Source organism: Tamandua tetradactyla, chromosome 7 (genome assembly GCF_023851605.1).
Source record: "Tamandua tetradactyla isolate mTamTet1 chromosome 7, mTamTet1.pri, whole genome shotgun sequence".
In the NCBI taxonomy this organism is placed as follows: domain Eukaryota; kingdom Metazoa; phylum Chordata; class Mammalia; order Pilosa; family Myrmecophagidae; genus Tamandua; species Tamandua tetradactyla.
The window spans coordinates 157172325-157195243 of record NC_135333.1 but is presented as its reverse complement, the minus strand read 5'-3'; the positions used below and the strand labels follow the sequence as shown (position 1 = coordinate 157195243).

At 32.7% G+C, this 22919-nt stretch overlaps 1 protein-coding gene across 5 annotated transcripts in view; it reads left to right on the top strand.

Moving 5' to 3' along the window:
* The window catches only part of CEP290 (centrosomal protein 290), a 103019-nt gene that overhangs the window by 66454 nt on the left and 13646 nt on the right, over positions 1–22919 (top strand). For all 5 annotated transcript variants that reach the window (XM_077111539.1, XM_077111540.1, XM_077111538.1 and 2 more), the window contains 9 exons: positions 308–507; positions 2516–2729; positions 3789–3926; positions 5519–5740; positions 6105–6227; positions 10129–10274; positions 10582–10737; positions 14048–14171; positions 18838–18972. In XM_077111539.1, the coding sequence (XP_076967654.1) occupies positions 308–507; positions 2516–2729; positions 3789–3926; positions 5519–5740; positions 6105–6227; positions 10129–10274; positions 10582–10737; positions 14048–14171; positions 18838–18972 (1458 nt within the window). The remainder of the gene's footprint in view (positions 1–307; positions 508–2515; positions 2730–3788; positions 3927–5518; positions 5741–6104; positions 6228–10128; positions 10275–10581; positions 10738–14047; positions 14172–18837; positions 18973–22919) is intronic.

The following is a 22919-nucleotide window of genomic DNA, read 5'->3' as shown; positions in this document are numbered from 1 at the left end:
TTGATCATTCAGTTCTGTTTGTGTTAATGACCTTTTATCTCCTAACTGTGGAAACCTTAGCATCCTGAAATGCTTACTCATTAATTCAGTCAGCATTTATTGAGTGTCCAACATGTGTTGTCACTTTGGATACTAATTCTGTCACCAAATGTCCTGTCTGCCTGCTTTAAACTTTCATTGCCTATTATATCACTAAATTTTAGATTAAGTATTACATTTCGATCATTTGAGGAACCCAGTTAAATTTTATAGTAGATATAGGCTTTGAGTTATACATGTCCGTGGCTAATATTTTCATATTTCATAGGATTTAATGAAACAGTCTCCTACTCCAGTTCCTACCAACAAGCATTTTATTCGTCTGGCTGAGATGGAACAGACAGTAGCTGAGCAGGATGACTCACTCTCCTCACTTTTAATCAAACTGAAGAAAGTATCACAAGATTTAGAGAGACAAAAAGAAATTACTGCTTTAAAAATCAAAGAATTTGAAAATATCAAATTAAAGTAAGTTTTAGAAATGTACTGTGAAAATATACAAATGGTAATAATGATGTAATGAAAATAAATATGTATTCTGCTGGGTACTATTCTAAGCACTTTATGAAATCTCATTTTGTCCTTGCAACAATTTCTAACTTATTATTTTCCCCATTTTTCGTATAGGAAACAGTCACACAAAGGCTCAGTAACATTCCCAAGGAGGCGGCGGAAAAGCCATGATTTGAATCTAGTCAGTTTGACTCAAGAGCCAGACTCAGATTTTTTCTTGAATCTGGTTCTTCACCTCTATAACCTTCATTTTCCTTATCTAAAAATAAAAGTGTTTGCCCTGGCTCTTTCAGAGAGGTTATTTGAAGGCCACGTGGTACTCTATAAGAAAGTAATTTCAAAATTATAAAGTAACATATAATTATAAACTTTTATTTTTTGATATATTCTGCATATCCAAACAGTGTTTGACATATAATAAAGGCTCAGTAAATATTTGTTGAATGAAAAACTCTATTTTTGTGATTATTAACCATAGTGACTGTTGAATGTTCATAGCATTCTTTAGAGAGTCTAAAGTTGTTCAACCATGGTTTCAGAATGTATTTTTTTAAACCCAAAGTATGCATTTTCCAGTCATTGTAGAACTATCTATCTGGTCCTCGGAATTCTCATCTGAAAAATGAAAATGTTGAACAACTTGACCTATAGTGCCATTCTAGCTTTGAAGCCCTTATTAGACTCTTGGATTCTTTACTCAGTTATATAAGATGTCTCTGACAAATGTAACTATTTTTTTTGTTAAAGAGATAACTGCTTTTAAGAAATTACTCTCTAAAAGTAAAGAAAATTATTGGTAGCATATGTTACAGTTTGGGTTTTTTTCTTCTCCAATATGTTAAGTTTTTGACATGTCATATTTGGTATAGTAGGTTTCCTGTCATGTTTTGGAGTATGAAGTTACTTGTGCTTTTGCTTTTTGCTTTTGTGCTTTTTGCTATATAAAGTACATAAGTTGTTTTGTAGTTTACTATGTTATTGATTTTTGAAGCCATAGAGTACGTCTACCTTACTAAAAAAATTTTATTTTCAGTGTTCACATTGGTGTACATATTTAATATATCTTAGGAAACTAAATCTGTGGAATTTCTTTAGTGAAATCTAATATTTTCACAATTTGATAAAATGTGGAACTCGCGGAGAGTTTAACATTTATGCATGGTTTAGTTTAACACAATCTTGCCCTCATTGGTCAAAGTTCAATTATTTGAATCAGCATATTGATGACCTTATTAATACACTTGTTTGTAGGCACAATTAACTGAATATAATTCAGTCTGTCAGTCTTACTAATGTGAACAGTTGGATTAATTGAATTAACTATACACACACACACACACACACACACACTGGTTACTTTGGAATCGTAAACAGTGATTAATATATGTGGTTTCTGTTGAAGTTTACACTTTATCATTACAGAATGTCAGTGTAGGGCAGTGATCCTCAGCTGGGGGTATTTTCACCCTCTGGAAGGACATTTGGCAATGTCAGGAGATGTTTTCTACTGTTACAGCTAGGGGTCTATGGTATCTAGAGACCAGGGACACTGTAAAACATCCTGCAATGCAAAGGATAGTCCCTCACAACAAATAATTATCTAGTCAAAAATGTCAATTGTACTGTAGCTGGAAACGCTGATATAGAAGTCTTCTCATTTTGCGGGAGCCTATAGTTAAATTGCTATCTTGTTCCTTCTTTATATTATCTGACTGAAGCCCCAAAATAATACAATGTGGTTGTTGTCAAAAATATTAGACAGAAACTAGAAGGAAATTTTATGGTAAGTTCAAGAATTGTTACGTGGTATAAAGAATTGTTCTACTTTAGGATTTGGATGTCTCCATCAATATTTAGATTGTAAGATACTTAGAACAAAGCATTTGTTCTTTATAAAATGTGTATTAATAAAAAAAATTAATTGCAGCATCTGCTCTATTAAATATATGTTTGCTTATATTAGACTCCAAGAAAACCATGCAGAAGAAGTGAAAAAAGTGAAAGCAGAAGTAGAGGATTTAAGGTATCTTCTGGGCCAATCTCAAAAGGAATCACAGAGTTTAAAATCTGAAATCCAAGCTCAAAAAGAAGCAAATTCAAGAGCTCCAACAACTACAATGAAAAATCTAGTGGAACGATTAAAGAACCAATTAGCTTTGAAAGAGAAACAACAAAAAGTAAGTAACAGAAAATTATCAACATAAAGGAAAAAACAAATATGGTAGACTGATTAAAGAAGATTTGGAAATTTGTAAAAGATGGTACTATAAATCTCTCTGTTGTAATAAAAGGTATGAATCTTATCTTATGATGTTAAACAAGATCTTTTTAGATAGTACTTTTATTTTTTTTTTTTACATGGGCAGGCCCTGGGAATCGAACCCTTGAACCTGGGTCTCCAGCATGGCAGGTGAGAATGCTGCCACCAAGCCACCGTGGCCCTCCCCAGATAGTACTTTTAAATAGGTTTATTGAGTGGTTTTAAAAAAAATTTGGATATAGTCCAATTGTGTTTTTATGGTGTCATCACTCTGATTTGTAAGGTTTTGTGTATAAAATTTTAATTACATTATTATCTCCATTTCCTACAGGGATTTTACGCTATTGTTACTGGACTATACTATTTTGAATAACTTGAATGATTAAGAGGTGGATATAATGGTGGGAAATAGAAATTAAAAAAGAGGGTCATAGAGATAGTATTGTGGGAAGGTGTTTGTCAGTGGACTATTTGATTTATTAGGTTTCTTCATTTATCTCACATTTTATATTATCAAATTGTTCTAGAAGTTGCTGCTGTTTTTCTACACTACCTCATGAAATTTATTGGAAAATTTTAATCTTTTTCTAATCCTATAATTTTCCTTGTCTACTTAAATTCTGTTAATTTTCACAAGGAAGGCTATACTAAATGAGTGATTTAGATAAATATCTAAACTTGAATATTTGAAAACAAAGCATGGACTGATTTTTGTATAATGTAAATTATTTGATTTAATTCTTGGTTCTTAAAATCATTATTGTCAAGATTTTGAATTCTGCAATTTGGAAAGAATTAAGTATAATTGCTAAAGGAAATTCTCTTGAAATAATTGAATTAGTTTGTCAATTATGTTTGATTAACACATGGCATTTTAGGAAAATGGTAAGAAGTAATAAAGCATTTTTTATATATGTACTATCTACATATAAAATATAAATTTTTCTCTAAAATTTATATGTATTATCATTTATAGGCACTTAGTCGAGCACTTTTGGAACTCCGAACAGAGATGACAGCAGCAGCTGAAGAGCGTATTATTTCTGCAACTACTCAGAAAGAAGCAAATCTCAATGTTCAACAAATAGTTGAGCAGCATACTAGAGAGCTAAAGGTGAACACCAAAACATGTGTTAATATAACAAAATATTCAGAATAATTCCCATTGAAAGACTATCCACTTTGACACAGTAGTTTTGATAAGGAATAAGGAATTTTTCCCAGTAATTATCGATGATATATGCACATACACATACATTTTTGAATTATAAGTATCTTTGTGGTACAGTGTGGATTATCATTTTAGGAACAGGAAAGGCAGGCCATTATGAGTTATTCTCAATAGAATTAAATTTGAGAAACATTTACTTAGGATTTTTACTTCCGTATTGATAAGTAAGATATGTGTGTAGATTTTTTGCTTTATCAGATGTAGAATTTTTCCCAGATATTGATTGCCCTATCAGGAGTAGATTTCTTTTGCTGTATCAGAATTTCCTATCTAGGTTTTGCTAGTTTATAATGTGACTTGTTTAGTATTTTTTCCCCTGAAAATAATTTGTGGAATTTATATAGTTCCTAAAGCATTTAATTTATAGAAATGTCTGAAGACTATTTTAAGGGTATTTAATTATTTTGGGGCAACATTTCAAATTTTCTTACCTAGTCATTAGGTTTAGTGAATAAGCTTTTTTTTTTCCAAAACATATGTACTCATACAAAGTTTCATGTAGTATTTCCTAGATAAGCTGAGAAATCTACTTTTGTGTATTTCAGTTTGTTTATAATTTTGATTTACTCACTTGGTTTATTTATAAGTCCTTTTAACTACCAATAAACTATAAATGCTTTAGAGTTCAGGAACTGGATTTTGTTAAGTTTTTTAGAATCTCCCATTGTAACTAGCAAGATTATAGGCAGAGTTGACGCAAAATCTGTTACATAAATAAAAATTTGTACAGAAATTGCCCTTTGCCGATCCATTTTCATATCTTTCTCTTTGCCTGAAATGTCTTCTCTGAGTTCTTCATAATTTCAAGTCCTTCTTTTTCTTGAGAACTTTTCTGATTTCTCTAAGATAGTTTGTTTTCCTTCCAACTTTTCTATTAATATTCTTTTCCAACTATTTGGACTACAATAATTTATTCAACAAAATATATTTTAAGTGCCAGTGTTCCTGTCACTGTCACTGTATAGGATGGCTAGGAATTTCTGTCTATACTGGCTATATATACTAGATGGTGTGGTGAGTTATCCTTCCATGTCTTGTCTTTACAAAGTAGATTATCAAGTACTTGAAGTCCAAGATTTTGTTTTATACTTCTTTTTTATGCTTCCTAATGTTTAAAATGCTGCCTTGCACATAGGCATACAATTTGCTTCCTTAATTAATTCAGCCATAATAGACGTTTGCTTACTTGATAAAATTTTGTTTCTGGGTGTTTGGTGATGATGAATTGTTTTTGACTATTTTTAAATTTATTTTTTGTCAAAGTAAACTTGTTTCCTTTCATATGAATGTGGAAAATATATGTAATTTGTGGTAGTGTTTGTTTTTTTCTCCCCCTTGTGTAATGAATGTAAGGGAATTAAAATTGAAATTTTCTTTTTTATAAGTATTAATGATATACTGTTTTATATTGCTTCTATCCTTGATATTTCATGAAGATTCATGAATAAAACCTTTCTTTACCTCATATTTATTAGACGCAAATTGAAGATTTAAGTGAAAATCTTTTAAAAGTGAAAGAAGCTCTTAAAACAAGTAAAAACAGAGAAAACTCATTAACTGATAATTTGAATGACTTAAACAATGAACTGCAAAAAAAGCAAAAGGCCTTTCATAAAATACTTAGAGAGAAGGATGGAATTGATCAAGAAAATGATGAACTGAAAAGACAAATTAAAAGACTAACCAATGGATTGCAGGTAATTATATATGAAGTCTAATAATGTCTTTGGTATATAACATATAGGTAGTAGTTTATTCCCACATTAAAATTTTAACAATTAATTTTAACATTAATATAACAGTTGTTGAAAGTGACTTTCAGATTACTTTGATTAATATAACTAAATCCATCCGTGACCTTTATTGTGTTTATAGTTCTATAGTAGCATTTATTATTAAAATGCAGATGCTGCTATCATGTTGAACTTGTATAGTAATATTGTCATTTATAAAATATGGTTAGCTATAACATCAGAAAGTTTCTATATCTGGAATATTTATTATGTATTTTGTTTGATTTTTTTTAATTGATAGAATTTAAAGATGTATCCTTTTTTTCAGGGCAAACCTGTGGTAGATAATAAACAAAGTTTAATTGAAGAACTCCAAAAGAAAATTAAAAAGCTAGAAAGCCAACTTGAAAAAAAGGTGGATGAGGTAGAAATAAAACCTATGAAAGAAAAGGTATGTGAAGAAACATACTGATTAATATATTTAAGGTACTTCAGACTAAATTAAATAGTAGTTGGTGAAGAGATAATATGCTATATTAACTTAGGTTCTAATACATACTCTAAGTGATACTAGATAATATAGAGAAATCTAAAACATGTTTCCATCCTTTAGAAATTTAGTCTCCTCAAGGAGATACCTGTGATGTAACTCTTTTATTTGGAAACGAATACAGCATCACCTCCGTGTGGTCTTCTTGATTTTATAGAACCTTCGAAATCTGTTCACACTTTACATATCCAACTGTATTTGCCACTTCTCAACATAATCCTTTTCCTGGTTAGTGCTTCTGGACCTTCAAGAAAGAAAGCTGGACATTATTTTAAGCTCTCTATTCTGTCAGTAGACTGGACTGTTACTTCAAGATAAAAGAAGTGGTTTGAAATATACTTGCATTAATAATCAACCAGTCCTGCTTAATAGATTGATTCTGAAATATGAGAGAAATTGCTTAAAATCTTTCACATTAGCTAATGAACTATTTTGTAATGACAGTTATTAATAGAAATAATCAACCCAAAGGAAAATTAAAATTGACTAAAATGCATGTAATTACACTTGTTATGAATAATAAATTGAAGTTTGTGTCTTGTTGGTAAAATTGAAAATATAAAAAATGACGTGGGAAATATTGGTATTGTATTATTTGCCCCTTAAGAAAATCATAATGGAGGATCTATGGTTAGGAAAAATTTTTATTGTAAAATTTACCCAGAAAATATTCAACATCTATAAAATAAATTCAGTAACATAAAAATAGAAAAGAAAGTGAAGTGTTTCTAATTGCACTGAATAAAAAATAGGTAATGAAATTTAAAAATCTTAAAGTATACTCTAAAAAATACTCCCTATGAAAATTAATCAATGTCAGTATAATTTTGATTAAAATTTTTGTATTTTTATGTATGGAGCCACCACATATTTGCTATCAGAAGATCTGCTGGGTAAAGTTGCAAAATCAGAACACCCTTACCCTTCTAGATTGCTTTCTTCACTGTTTCCCTATTTGGATACCAATTCTTAATCTTTTTTACTTTTAGAATGCCTCACTAACCTTGTGACTTTTGCCTTACCTGCTAACCTCTGCTTCAGTTTATTCCCCCTTAAAATGGAGTTAATACTATCTCCATTACTAATTTCTCAAAATTATTTTGATAGTCTAATGAAATATGTGAAATTCTTTTGTAAGCCACCAAGTTCATACCAGTGAAAGACAATATTATTACTAACCTGAAAAAGAGAACACAGATAAACACCAACATTAAAATTCATATCCAGGCATCTAATGAGAATACCCTATCAGAGTCTGCAGTGCTGGGCATTTCTAATTTATTAATGTTTTTATAATCAAAGAATGCTTTTATGTTGGATGTTTGGAAACTTCCACACCTTTTCTCTGTAAATAGTGTTTGTAGCTTATTTATATAAGATAGCAAAGCCTCCCTCCATGCCTTGCATTCCTATTCTCCTTAATACTGTTTACTTTTTTCCATAGTATTTATTACCATCTGACATATTACATAATTACTTATTTGCTCCTCTTTTGTTTCACCTCACTAGACTGTAGGCTTTGATGGTAGGAGCTTTACCTCTTTTGTTCATTATTATATCCCTGGCATCTAGAGCAGTCCCTGACATCAGTATATTTCCATTATTTGTTGAATGAATTAAAATTTTTAAATGCAATGATATTATTAGAAAATCTATCATAAGAAGCTATTGGTAAAGAAATATGAAAGGAGAATTTCTCTCCTCATTCTCTCTTCCTCCTGCCTTTCCCACCTCCCCACCTCCTGTCTAGAACAAACCTTTGGTAACATATACCTTTGGTTTTTCTTGCTTCCCCTTTTACTTTAGAGGGTAGAATTGCCTTCTAAACTCAGCAAAGTACTCCAATGCTACAGAATTATTTATACCTTTTACCCCCAACTAATATTTTATATTTCTAGGAAATATTTCAAGAGAAACATATTTCAAGAAGAAAAGAATTTAATAACTATCAAACATTTACTTCAGTTTTTTGTAGTCTTTTTGAAGGATATTGATTAGTTGAGCTAAATAAATGAGATAAAAAAATTTGGCCGTATTAGCGAAGATAGTTCGAAGATAGAGCAACATATCTTAGTGTAAATTGACTTTCAACCATGGTTTCAGTATTGTCAGACCCCTACCGTCCCCTCCCCTACTTTTTTCCTCTTGTATGCCAGATGGTGGGGGTCACATTTCATTCTTTTTTCGTATATTAGAGTATCCCCTAACTGCAGCACCATTTGCTGAATTTTTTTTGTTTGGTTTTTCGTTCATTTGTTTGGTAAGTGCATGGGCCAGGAATCGAACCCGGGTCTCCCAGGCAAGAATTCTACCACTGAACTATTCTTGCGCACCCCCACACCCTCTTTTATAATAATTAAAATGTTTCGTAATGTTAACTTAACTGTTCTCAATGAAATTCATTGTTAATATAAGCTGTCTATATATATAATTTCAAAAATTTCAATGTGAATACCTATATGCTATATAAAGAAAAAAGGAAAATAACTAAAATAATATATTCATGTTATTTATATTTCAATATGTAAATATTATAACATGATCGTGCTAAAAAACATAATGAAGTAGTCACGTGCTTACAGCTTTACATAGTATTAATGTGAATTCACAGCTGCAAATGGAGACTCTTACAAATGTGTTGTATTGGCAACTCATATGTCACAGTGGCATTGCCATTTATAATTTGATTTTCAAAATGCCAAACAATTGTTGGTACAATTTACAGCAAAACAAAGTCCACATTCTCTCTTTGATTTTTATTTGGTCATTGTATTCCTAGAAAATGTAGTGCACATTGGAAGCATTAAAATATTGTTTGGTAAAGTTATGTGGATGGTAAAATGAATATTTAGGTCAGATAATAATGAACACATTTTTTAATATATAAATATGCGATAGGTCATTCAAAATTTGTTCAGGACATAGAGCAGTTCTGCATTACATAGGGTTTTCCTTGGACACTTTTTCTCAATTGTAACAAACCATGACACCTACCCCTGAACCTGTTAATTCCTTTCCCTATTTTTGTTTTTTGTAGCATTTATCACGAGCTAACATACTACAGTATATGTGTGTGAGTGCATTATTTTATCTTGCTTATCATCTGTATTTTGCTACCTTCCCCCCAATCCAAACAACCAACCATTCAGCAAAAACTAGGCTATAATCTCCATGATGTTTTTTTGTTTGTTTTTTCCCATATGGGCAGGCATCTGGAATCGAACCTGAATCTCTAGCATGGCAGGAGAGAACTCTGCCTGCTGAGCCATCATGGCCCGTCCAAAGATGGGTTTTAAATCTGGTTTATTCATTACTCCTATTTCTAGCCCTGGGAGTTGGACTGGCACATGTAGTACTAAATACATATCTTTTGAATGAGTGAAGTAATGTTCATTGAAGACTTGAAGAGGCTTTGACGCTAAGAGATTATTGTGGGGTAACAAAATTCGTTTGGTCATTTGTAAATATGGATTCTTTGTTAGAAGCTCACTTTGATCATTATTATCTGTATTAGCATCTTTGGTTAAAGATATGTTAAGAAGATGGGCATTAGTTTAAACTGTCTCCTAGAATTTCATCTGTCAAGTTATGGAATAAAGCATGCTTAGACAGACTATAGGGCATGCTTGCTAATAGGTGGCCATTCCTAAAGATTCTAGAAGTTACACAGTGAAATGAACTTATTTAATGTTCTCTAAAATGCATTGGTTTACCATTGTTCTGTGGAAATCATAATTTATAAATCTGAAAATGAAATAAAATAATATTAATAATATTCTCCCTTCCTTGTTATTGTTTACAGAGTGCTAGAGAGGAATTAATTAAGTGGGAAGAAGGTAAAAAATGGCAAACCAGAATAGAAGGAATTCGAAACAAGTTAAAAGAGAAAGAAGGGGAAGTCTACACTCTAACAAAACAGTTGAATACTTTGAAGGATCTTTTTGCCAAGTGAGTTTAAATTTAATTGTGAAACTAATTATGTATAAAATCTTATTTTTTTAACCTTAGAGTTGTGTAATTTTATTATACTTAATAATATGAGAATTTTACTAGTTTTATCTTTCTTTAATTATTATATTTAAGAATTAAAAATGGAGTTTCCTGTGGTTTTGCAGTGTCAGGTCATATGAAATACAGAATAATCCAATTTTGTATATTGGTTTGGTAATGAGTAAACTGTGTAGTTCAATAAATTGAACAAACCATATATATGTTGAACAATCTGTTTTTCATGATTTTATATTAAATCTCATAGAGCTGATAAAGAGAAGCTTACTTTGCAGAAGAAACTAAAAACTACTAGCATGACCGTTGATCAGGTTATGGGAGTGCGAGCTTTGGAGTCAGAAAAAGAGTTGGAAGAATTAAAAAAGAGAAATCTTGACTTGGAAAATGACATATCTTATATGAGGTAAGTGATCACATGGAAATGTGCTATCCATTTATAATGAAGAAAAAACTGGTTGAGTGTAACTATAACAATATCAATGTTTTTTAAAAGTGAGATTAGATATATTGGTTATTATTGTCTCTAAAATGTACTTCACTGTATTGAATATTGTGTTCTAGATCTGATTTGACCAGAATAATGTACCCAATAAGTATCATTTTCCAACCTTAACCTAATCAATATGATTTTATTAATATTGCATGTATTTTTTGTGTGCCTTGTATCGAGCTGAGAGCAATTAAGATCTCCATTTACCTAGAAGCTTTTATGCAAATTTCTCATGCATTCCTTCCATATTTGAATCTTTGATGATAGATGCAGAACTTTCATTCTTTTTTGTTTTTTTTGCATAGACAGGCACCGGCAATTGAACACGGTCTCTGGTGTGGCAGGCGAGAACTCTGCCACTGAGCCACTTTGACCCACCCTCATTCTTTTCTTGATAAATTATTTTTATTGAAGTGTGTCGTAATACAGAAGCATTGTGCATATCCTAGGAGTTCAATTATATTTAACGCTAAGTGAACATACCTGTCACCACCTCAAGTCAATAAATTAAACATTTCAGGCACCCCAGAAGTCCCTTCTCAATTACTGCTTCATTGCCCTTCCCCAAAGTTAATCACTATCTAAACTTCTAACACCATAGATTAGTTTTGCCAGATTTTTAATTTTATGAAATTGAAATTATTCAATATCTGCATTTTAATGCTTGCCAGCTGAGGGTTATATTTGTAACAATTACCTATGTTGTGTGCAGAAATAGTTCATTCATTTTCATTGCTATATAGTGTATTGAACAAATACATATATATTTTCATTGCTATATAGTGTATTGAACAAAATTCATGCTACTGTTGATGACCGTTGAATTATTTCTGTTTTTTGGCGATTATATGTAACACTGCCATGAACAGTTTTATTCATCCCTTTTGATACATTTTGTTCATTTTTCTTTGTTAGAGATACCAAGGTTTTAGAATTGCTATGTTTTGAATAATATACAGAAAAGTATATAGAATTATCTCGTGGTTTTAATTGGTATTTCATTATTAATTAAAATAACATTGGATAGCTTTTCATATATTTCTTGTTCATTTGACTATCTTCTTTGGTAAAAAAACCATTCAATTATCTGTTCCTATTGTTTTTTTCTGTTGGGTTGCCTGTCTTTTTCTAATTGATGGAAGGGATATTTTACGTAATTTGAATATGAGTCTTCTGTACACATAAATTATAAATATCCTCCTCTGCCCTGTGAGTTCTCGTAATCACAGGAACAATATACCATCACCCCTGCTTTATAATATTAGACACAAGTAACAGGTCTCATTCATACTCAAGTGGAGGGAATTTTGCAAGGGTGTGAACACCAGGAGGTGAGCACTGTGAAGGCCACCTTAAAATCTGTCCCCTGTGGTACTTTATCAGATTGTTCTCTTCTAATTTGTTAAAACATAAAATCCATTCATGATATAAATTTAAACAAATGCTTTTTCTGCACCCATTGAGATGATCATATGATTTTTCATCTTAATGCATTAACAATGTTATAATGTTATTATAAGTATTAAACCAAATTGGAATTCCTAGAATAAATCTCATTAGGTTTTATTGTATTATCCTTTTTATATTATGGCCTGATTTGGTTTTCTTTTAGCTTGTTTAAAGTTTTGCATCCGTGTTCACCTTTTGTTCAGGAGAATGATTGGCCTGTAATTTTCCATACTTGTACTGTCCTTGTTAGGTATTTGTTTTACATTCTAATTAAGGTCATATTGTGCTTTGAAATTTAAAAAAAAAAATGCTTTAGGCATTCTGTGCTGTAGTTTCTAGAAAGGGCAGTTTTCAGAGTCTTTGAAATTTTATTTAGGATTAGATCCGTACACACACAGCTCTAGGGTGAGCCCATGAGTTCATAAACAGCTCTATAGGGTTATAGGGTCTTTTTCTTGAGGTCCTTCCTCTCTGTGATCTTCCTGGTATTTTCTGGTTCCCTAGGGCTCTGCTTTTTGATACTTTTGCCAGATAGCTGAGGCTTTAATTACCCAGTCTGCTGCACACTCCAGCAGTTGAGCACAGGTCTACAGCTAAGCAAACAGCAGCAAGGAGAGCAGAAAAAGGAAAAACAAACAAAAAAAGCAACAACCAGGTTCTCCCTACCCTCTTGATATCAGAGCTCCGTGAATTAAAGAGATTTCCTTCCCTAAGAATTTTGACTACTGTGCGTTCCAATCAAGGCCTCTGCTACTGAGAGCACGAATAGAAGAAAGATGAGGAGAATTTTTGTGCTGTTTGAGAGTGTTGAGTTCCTTTCTTCTTCCCTGAAATAGAACTAGAAGGCTTCCCTGAAACTCTCTCCCTCTGTGTGAACACCCATGGTATCAAGGCATGCAGTGTTCAGGCACAACAGTACCAGAGGAAAACAAACGTGTTCACAACAAAACCAAACCCTTTTATTGTACTTTGAAGTTTCCATAAGGATCAAATTATTTTAGTTTGGAACACTTTTAATACTTTTTACAGATGTGATTACTCTTTTTTCTTAATTTAATAGTGTGAATCCTGTATGGGCTAGTATAATTGGAAAAGACTTTATAAAAGATACTGAACTTATCTTCTCTCTGAATTCAGCAAGTTTGAATTTCTGAATTTTATGAATCAGATCTAGATATTAAAGGAGAATACTAGTGGAGAGGTAGAGGCAGGAGTAAATCTTTCATGTTCGGATAAGAGTGAATTTATTTCTCTAAAAAAGGTAGGCTTGTGGACAATAAGGTTGCATACCTGTGGTTCTGAGAGACTGTGGAGGACTTTTTAGGCCAAGCAGTCAAGTTTAGATGTAACAGATTATTATCTAGAACCATTAGGAACCTTTTTAGATTCTTTACCTTCTTGAGAAGGACATGGATATTTTGAAATTATAATATTTTAAAAATAGTGAGTGTTTTAATTCAACCAGCTTTTACAATTCCATACAAATAGATGTTCTTTAAAATAACAATGAATTTCTGTAAATCAAAATATACTTTTAAACTCATAGATTAAAGGAGCCCTGCAATGAATCCTCTGTAAAATAGAGCATCACTTTGTAATATAAATAGTTATGTCCTGATTTACTTTTTATAAGATTTGAAAGTTTTGTAAAATTTAAAATAAATATGTTGTTAATAAATACATTGCATTTTATTTATTTCCACTATTTTAGTATAGTAAACTCTTAAAAGTTGAAGTTTATATAGTAAAGAATATGTGGTTGTTATCTGTGTAGGACCCACCAAGCTCTTCCTCGAGATTCTGTTATAGAAGATTTGCGTTTACAAAATAGATACCTGCAAGAAAAACTTCATGCTTTAGAAAAGCAGTTTTCAAAGGATGCATATTCTAGACCTTCAGTAAGTGTACATCTTTTATTTTAGTTTCTATTTTTAATGGATAAAAGTAAAATCAGCTTCTATTTTTATCTGGCCAAAAACATTAGCACCCTCTCGTTAATATTAATGCAATAAATTCAGCTTTTATTTTTACTGGGGGAATGACATGTATTAACTTATTTAATACTTTCTACAAATAACTGTAAACTAAAGACTGTTATTTTCATGAAAATTCGCTACGAATGATTTCTGCAAATTTTAAATGTAGTTATGACTTTTGTAATCAAAGATAAAATAGGAAAATAAATTGTAACTATTTTTTTCCATTAAAACTATTTTCATTCAGTTATGTGTAAAGTATTTCTAGTTGTTTCTTTATAACAAAACATTTAGAATTATGTATTAGATCTTATTCCAAAGCACTTAGTGTATATATTTGTTATATTTTTCTTTTTCTTCGTATGTTTCTTTTTCTCTTCTGCTTCAAGCAGTATATGGTACATGACACATTGTTCTTTCTACCCTCATTATCAATGTTTAAACACTCACACGTGTATATACACACTTACTTCACAGAAGAACATACAAAAAATCCATACCAATGCCCAGAATTAAAAATTGGGAGAATATAGACAACCTAAATCATTGGGTAACTAGAAATAATCTATAGTATTACATTAATGAAGAAAGACACAAGTCAGAAGTTGTTGTAGATTCCACTGAATTAAATAAGCCTGAGGCAAGATCAAAAATAAATCAAGTCCATTTAGATCGACTGCAAGTACCCTGGCAAATTTTAGTTCCAGTTTTGAAAATGAATCCTGTTTAATCGAGACTTGTAGAAATGATTAATGGGAACATAACAACAAGAAGAGAATAAAAAAGGCAAGAATGGAAAAGAAAAGGGACACATAGCTGAAGATGTAACAACAATATCAATTACTATGATGGTGCCACAACTATCGATGAAGTGAATCTATGTGCTGAGGATCATGCACAGGCACATTATGAAACATACATATCAGTCCAGCCAAGAAATGAAATGTGCCAGATTTGGATATATGGCAGTCTTTTATTTCCTTGTTAACTAAATTTTTTATAGTAAGTAGTATAAGTATATGGTAAAAACGGAAGAAAAATAAGTAGGATTTGTACCAAAAAAAAAAAACAATCCAAACTGTTAATAGATTTTTCCTTAAGTCCTACCTTTTACTAGAGCTAACAAATTGTGGTTATACATTTCCTAATTCAATTTAATGCTTATTGTTTTACCATTGGTGTTCATTTAAAAATTATTAGGCTATATAACTCAATAGCAGAAAAATAGAAAGCACTTTAGAATTATTTCCTTTGCCTTAGGAATCTAATTCAACATGCTGAATTTATGAGTCAAATCTTACTACAGTGAATTATATCCTCAGTAAAAAATTGTTATGAATCTGTGTGCCATATAGCAATTTCCTTTGACAGTTTTTTTGCTATATATTGTTATAGAGATATTTATTTATAATGGGAAAAGAGTGTTTATGTATATTGCTACCTATCTTGTATTAGGCTCTGCACCTAGGTATAATTCTCACAATACTTTGCAGAGAGTTATTTCTATTTTACATAAGAGTCTTGGAGAAGTAAGAAACCTACCTAGTGATCATGAAGATGCCAAACAAGAATTTAAGTCTATGTCTAACTCTATAGTTTTTGAACTCCGTGTATCTACTATTTTGGTGAATATACATTGCAGTATAGAATAAGAAAGACTTGAGCTCCATCAGAATTAAACAGCTTTTATCTTTTTTACCTCAGATATTCAAGTCACCTAAGTCCTCTAAACATCAACTAAAATCAAACTTCTACATGCTAAGAGAAAATGGATGAAAGTGACTTTAGTTCATTTCCTTATCTCAGTTCATAAGGCTTTTTTTTTTCACTTGAAAATACTTTTATCTTTTACTGTGTGATATCTCTTAACTTCCATCCACCAGGAATTTGCTTTCTAGATGTTAATGTCTTTTAGCAGAATCTCTCTATGTGAAACAATTTATAGGTTCCGTGAAGTAAAACAATTCCATATATATTAATTCCATAGAATGGAGTTTCATTAGAATTTGTACTTCAAAAGATTAGAGACTGCCCAGTTTTTAGTTTTGTTCTCTGAAAATAAGAGGAAAAAATGATCCACATCCATTTATATAAAAAATTGGATCCATATTTTCATGAGGACTGTGTTTAAAATATCCTCATGTAGGAACTTTATTTGGTAGTTTTCTTCTATTCTGTGAGAAATGTTTAATATATTTTATGTCTTTCAGTCAGTGGTACTCATAAATGATTATCAACAGTTGAATGGAACTGCTGCCATAGACAGAAGAGAGGAAGTTAAGGGGGACAGAATGGTACAAAGACAGGAAATTACAAACTTGCATTTCTGAAAAGACTTTGCACTTTATCCTGTATAGTACCTTTGTTTCTGAGATACAAAAACAAAGCATTGTAGGTGGCATGATTCGCTTGTGTTAGCCAAATAGTAGTAGAATTGGAATTATACTTAGGTTACCTCAGAGAATAAATGAGGATGTGGCCATTAATTTACAAACATCAACAAATATGTCTGCTGTCTTTCTTTCTGTGCTGGTACGTATGTATACATGCACATACATTCGCTCAAATAGAGATCAGATGGGCACATGCAGTCTTTCTACTAGAGTTCTGTATGCTCTCAGGTCAGAATCAAATATCTGCTTAGATTTTTGCCATTCTATATTATATTTTCTAATTTCTCTACTTTCACTACATTTTACCTGAGAAAAAATATATATTTCTTTACTTTTTTTACCCAAGACTGGATATATCAGAAGTATACTGTATTTAACTTACTAGTGATTAAGAGATTTTATAGAGGTGAGGCTGGAGACAGAGAGCTGCTCCTGCCCACACTAACTTGGAGATCTTGTACCAAGTCCCATTCTCAGGCTTAGATGTCCCAACCTGAAGCTGAAGAAGCTGCCCTGAGTGCATATGCTGTTGGCTATGGCAGTGCATGTGCTGGTAGTGGTGTCTTACTTCTTCATCACCGAAGGAATAATTTATGATGTTATTTATGGTTGAACCTCCATGTGTTGGCCCTATGACTGATGAACATAGACATTAGAGCCAGTAGCTCTCCTGGCCTACAGAGTAAATGAACAGTACATTATGCAAGGACTTGCATCCAGCTTCCTGTTTACAATGGGAGGATTTAGGATTCATAATCCGGGACCAGTCCAATGCACTGAACATTCTAAAACTCAATAGATTTCTTCTGCTGTTTGTTGGATTTGTCTGTGCCTGTTGAGTTTTTTCATGGCTAGAGTATTCATGAGAATGAAAACTGCTAGGCTGTCTGATGGGTTAGGGTTCCTTTTGAGAAGAAATCAATGGAAACTGGATTTGTTCCTGTTAATGAAATTTTAAAGTCTATACCAATCCTCTAGTATGAAATGTGGAAAAGGATGAAAAGCACCAGAGGAAGAAGCACCTAGTGAAAATAGGAAACTTATTAAAACTTGGACTAGAATTTCTTCTTGGTAAATCAGAGATATAATTTCATCGTTTTCCTGGTGTCTATGCTAGTATACCATGTGAAGTGGCATTTTCTTCTTAGTTTTTTTATTTCTAGAAGGAAATATACTCCATTTCTCAAATATAATACTCATAGTGATTTTTTTATAACTCCCTAACATTTTTTGGAGATAGCATTTCTGATTTTCAGAAATTAACATAAAACCAGGAAATGAGAACCCTGTAACCTGAGAACTCTTAGACAGTTGATCAGCTTTATCTATGGTGTTTTGCCTTTAAACAGAGTGTGTGATATTATTTCAGATATGTATGTAAGATTATTTCCTGAACAATAACTTGTATGAAAGGAGAAGTAAATAATTTTTCTAATTAACAGCAAAAGGATTTTATAGAACCATGTATAATAGATATATTTATACAGTTTTAAATGTTAACAACCATAAAATCTGTTGAGTTATGACTTTAATGTCCATCAAGCCAGCAGAGTGAGCAAGGGGAGAATGAACTAAAACTGCTGAGTACTTTCTCAAAATTATTTCATATTATGTTCATCACTGTCCTTTGAGGTAGATAGTACTTTGTCTACTTTTCAGCAAAAAATAAACAGATCTGTCTTTCAAATAACTTATAATTTAGAATAAGTAAAAATGTGTATAATAATCTTAAGGTGTGTTCATGCCAGGAGAAAAGCAAATAGAGTGTTACTGGATTTCAGAGGAGGGAGTGATTACTTTAGCTGACGGATTGAAAAAAAGTTTACTGAAGGAAGAAGGGATTTTGGCAGGTCTTTTTGAAGTTTAGGTAACACTCATACTTTTAGACTGGCAAAACCTCCATAAATTAACTTAGCCACTGTGAGAGTATATAGAGGCAATTTATGTGTGGCGATTAAGTCGCACTTGACTTTGCTTCCTGTTTTAATTCAAACAAACTAAATTTGTTTTGTGCCACAAATTTTAGGTTCCATCTTACTTGCTTTTGTTTTTTTTTTTTCCTACAGTCTTCAATTTTCTCCTATTTCTTTGAGGGAATAAAGTTTCCTTTTGGCATGGCATTTGATTACCCAGTGTATCTTATGTGGTTTTATTTATTAAACCTTAAAAATATTCCTAATTTCATTTTCCTAAAGACTTCAGGAATAGGGTCAGATGATCATTGTCAAAGAGAACAGGAGCTTCAGAGAGAAATCTTGAAGTTGTCATCTGAAAATATTGAACTAAAATTTCAGCTTGAACAAGCAAATAAAGATTTGCCAAGATTAAAGGTGAGTTTAATGTTCTTTATTTTAGTTAGGAAATGTAATGCTTGAAAACCTTTTTGTCCCTCATTGTTTCTCACTTAGTACTTATGTTTTACCATATTGGCTTATGAAGAAAAGAAGGAGAAAACTTGATTTCATAAAGTATCATGGAAGTGCTATGTTTTTTACACATTTGTTCATTAACAATTATTTTGCTGAAGACCTACTTTGCGCTGGGCCTTCTAAGTTCTGGGACACAGCAGTGAATAAAGTCCTTAAACTCATTAAACTTGCATTCCAGTCTGGGAAGACTGATAAATTAACGAGTCAATATCTACTAGTTAACAGCTGATTTGTTAATTACTGTGGAGAAAAATAAAGCATGTTTGGTGTGAAGTGAGTGTGAGGCTGCCTTTTAAAATAGGATAGTAAGTGAAGGCCTCATTAATAAGGTGTTGTTTCAGCACAGAGCTGGTGGGGAGGTAAGAATGCAAGGCACAGATGCTAGAAAAAGAGTTCCAGACAACAGAAATAGTAAGGTCAAATGTTCTTGGATGAGTGGTGCTTTGTGTATTAGATGAACTATTGTCACACTTTAAATATTAGGATAATTGTCCCTTTTAGAAAGTTTACTTTACTTTGATTTTTTTAATTGTAAAAAATAACATATATACAAAAAAGCAATACATTTCAAAGCACACCACAACAATTAGTTATAGAATATATTTTAGAGTTTGGTATGGGTTATAGTTCCACAATATTAGGTTTTTCCTTCTGGCTGCTATAAGACACTGCAGACTAAAAGAAGTGTCATTGTAATGATTCAGCAGTCATGCTCATTTGTTAAGGCCTGTCTTCTCTGTTATAACTCCATCTTCTCCTTTGATCTTTCTGCCAGTCTTTAGGGGTATTTGGTCTGTACCCATTCTGACCTTTTCATGTTGGATAACAAGGGATAAGGGGATGGAACTAGCTGATCTGGGGAGGCTGGCACCTCTGGGTTTCAGGACTTATCTGGCCTAGGAACCCCTATGGAGGTTGTAGGTTTCTAGAAAGTAATCATAATGCATGGAACCTTTGTAGAATCTCATTTAGAGCCCCAGGTAAGTTTTTGGTGTGGCAGGAATGGTTTTGGTTGGCGTTTTAGTTTGCTAAGGCTGTCAGAATGCAGCACACCAGAGATGGATTGGCTTTTAATAAAGGAGGATTTATTTAGTTAAAAAATTAATTCTTCAGAGGAAAGACAGCTAGCTAACTTTCATCTGAAGTTCTCTCTTACATGGGAAGGCACAGGACAATTTCTCCTGGCCTTCTCTTCCAGCTTCTGGGTTCCCACAGCTTTCTCCGGGGTGATTCCTTTCTATATCTCCAAAGGTCTGGCTGAGCCGCTTGGGCTGTGCTGCATTGAGCTCTCTCATTTAAGCATTCAGCCAATTAACTAAACATCACTCATTGCAGGAGGCACTCCCCCTAGCCGACCACCGTTGCAATTAGTGACAGAGGAGCTTCACATTCCACTGGCTCATGTTCACAGCAACAGAACTAGGCACCTTCGTCTGGCCAAGCTGACACCTGAACCTAACTACCACAGTTGGGGTTTGGCAAACCATGATAAATAGCAATATTTAGCTGAAGCTTGCATAAGAGTAGCCTCCAGAGTAGCCTCTTGACTCTATTTGAACTCTCTCAGCCACCAGTACCTTATTTGTTACAGTTCTTTTCCCCCTTTTGGTCCATAAGGCATTGTCAACCCATGGTGCCAGGGCCAGGCTCATCCCTGGGAATAATATCCCACAGGGAGACTTTCAAACCTGGATGTCATGTCCCACATAATGTTTCCTTGCAGAGTTGGGCTTAGAGAGAGAGAGGCCACATCTGAGCAATGAACTAGGTCCTCTAGAAGTAATTCTTAGGCATAACTATAGGTAGGCTTTGCTTTCCACTAAAGAAATAAGCTTCACAAGGGCAAGTTTCAAGATCAAGGGCTTGGCCTATTGACTTGGGAGTACTTAATATTTGAGATAGTACCAAGGGTTTCCTTGGTGGTAAAGTTTAATAGTTCCATATTTTTTCTTGCATCCCTCAAGGGACTTGGCCATTACTTTTTAATTATCTGCTCTGAATACTCTGGAATGTATTCTGGTATTACATTATGCTATACAGAATTACAAACTCTCATTCCCATTCTGGGCTCCATGTGTTTGGGTTATTTAAACAGTCTATCCAGACAGGTTGAGTTAATTGTGTATTAATAAAAATTTAGGTTTTGGACAAAACAAACCTCTCTTCTTTTGGTCCATAGAGTAAGTGAAATTCTAAAGTACAGACAATGTCCTCCCTACCCCTGTATTCTGATTTAACTGAGTCCTGACCTGATCTTCATTCTTATCTGTAATTGAAACTTGATCTCTTTTTCATTTTCTTTAACAGTTTTATATGGCAATGCTTGACTTTCAGACCTACAGAACTCCTACTCTGAGTCTTAAATGTCACACAGGTACCTAAAGTTCCAGGGAAATACCAGGTTATACATATATAGCACAGCCTCTCAAAATCTAGAAATAACAGGTTCATTCAGAACATTGCAGGCCTCAGAACTTTGTTCCTAACATTGTTCTTTAAGAGCACAATGTTCAGTCGTATGTATACACCACAGTTTGCATTCTACTTCTCAGTTGGTGTATCCTCCAGCCACCTACATCTATTGGGCATCATGTTTAATGTCCAAAGTCAACAGTCCATGTCTCACATTATCCTCACTTACTGGTATAATCATTACCACTCTTAATTTTAGACTATTTTCATTGCTCCCAAGAGAAAAGTAACTGAGGAACACATCCTCACTATATAGAAAATCCAAACCTCCCCTTAACTCTCACACCTCCCCCCCCCCATTATTTACCCCTGGTATTGCTGCGGTACTGTTGATGTTTTCCTGTTAAGTATAGCCCATAGTATGCAATAATAGTTTTCCCCATATACACTGATATTAAACTCTTGTATAAGATTCATACCCTTGAAGTTGTTAATGCAAGAACTTATATATTTGTAGTGTTAATCAGTGGGATATGTGGCTCTGTATAACCCTTTCAATCATGTTCATCTTCAATATGGTAATATAACTTATATGCCCACTGTTAACCTGCCTTTACCTCTATCATTCCCTTACATTGAAGTTCAACCTCATTAGCTAACCATTCACCCATCTCTAGCTTTTGTGTATTTCTAGGTCCCCTATATTCTGTATCATAAGCCTCTGAGTTTACCTTTACCAGGGTCATAAAAGCAAAAATCATACAGTATCTATCCTTTTGTGTCTGGCTTATTTCACTCAGCATTATGTCCTCAAAGTTCATACATGTTAACATATGCTTCAGGACGTCATTTTGTCTTACTACTGCATAACATTCCATCATCTGTATATAAAAAAACCACATTTTATTTATCCGCTTGTCTGTTGATGGGCACTTGGATTGTTTCCATCTTTTGGCAATTGAATAATGCTGTTTTGAACATTGGTGTGCAAATGTCTGTTTGTATCACTGCTTTCAGCTCTTCTGGGTATATACCGAGTAGTGGTATTGCCAAATCGTGGGGCAACTCGATATTTAGCTACCTAAGGAAATGCCAAACTGTTTTCCATAACAGCTGTACCATTATACATTCCCACCATCATACTCTGATTTTAATAATCTTTGGTTTTCTAAATCTTATCTTACTTATGAGAATCTTCATTTCTTCTTAGCTAACTTTTCAGTTTTATTTTCTAACCTTGACATTACTAGTCTCTTAATTCCATTGGTGATGATGTAATCAAGCTATGTCATATGTTTTATTCTTGATTTTTATACTGATAGAACCAGTATTAGAATTTCAGTTATCTGTTTCTTTGTATTATTTGGATAAGGATCTATAATATGTAATTTATGGGACGGATAAAAATCATAACTCTGAACTCAGATTTATGTTGA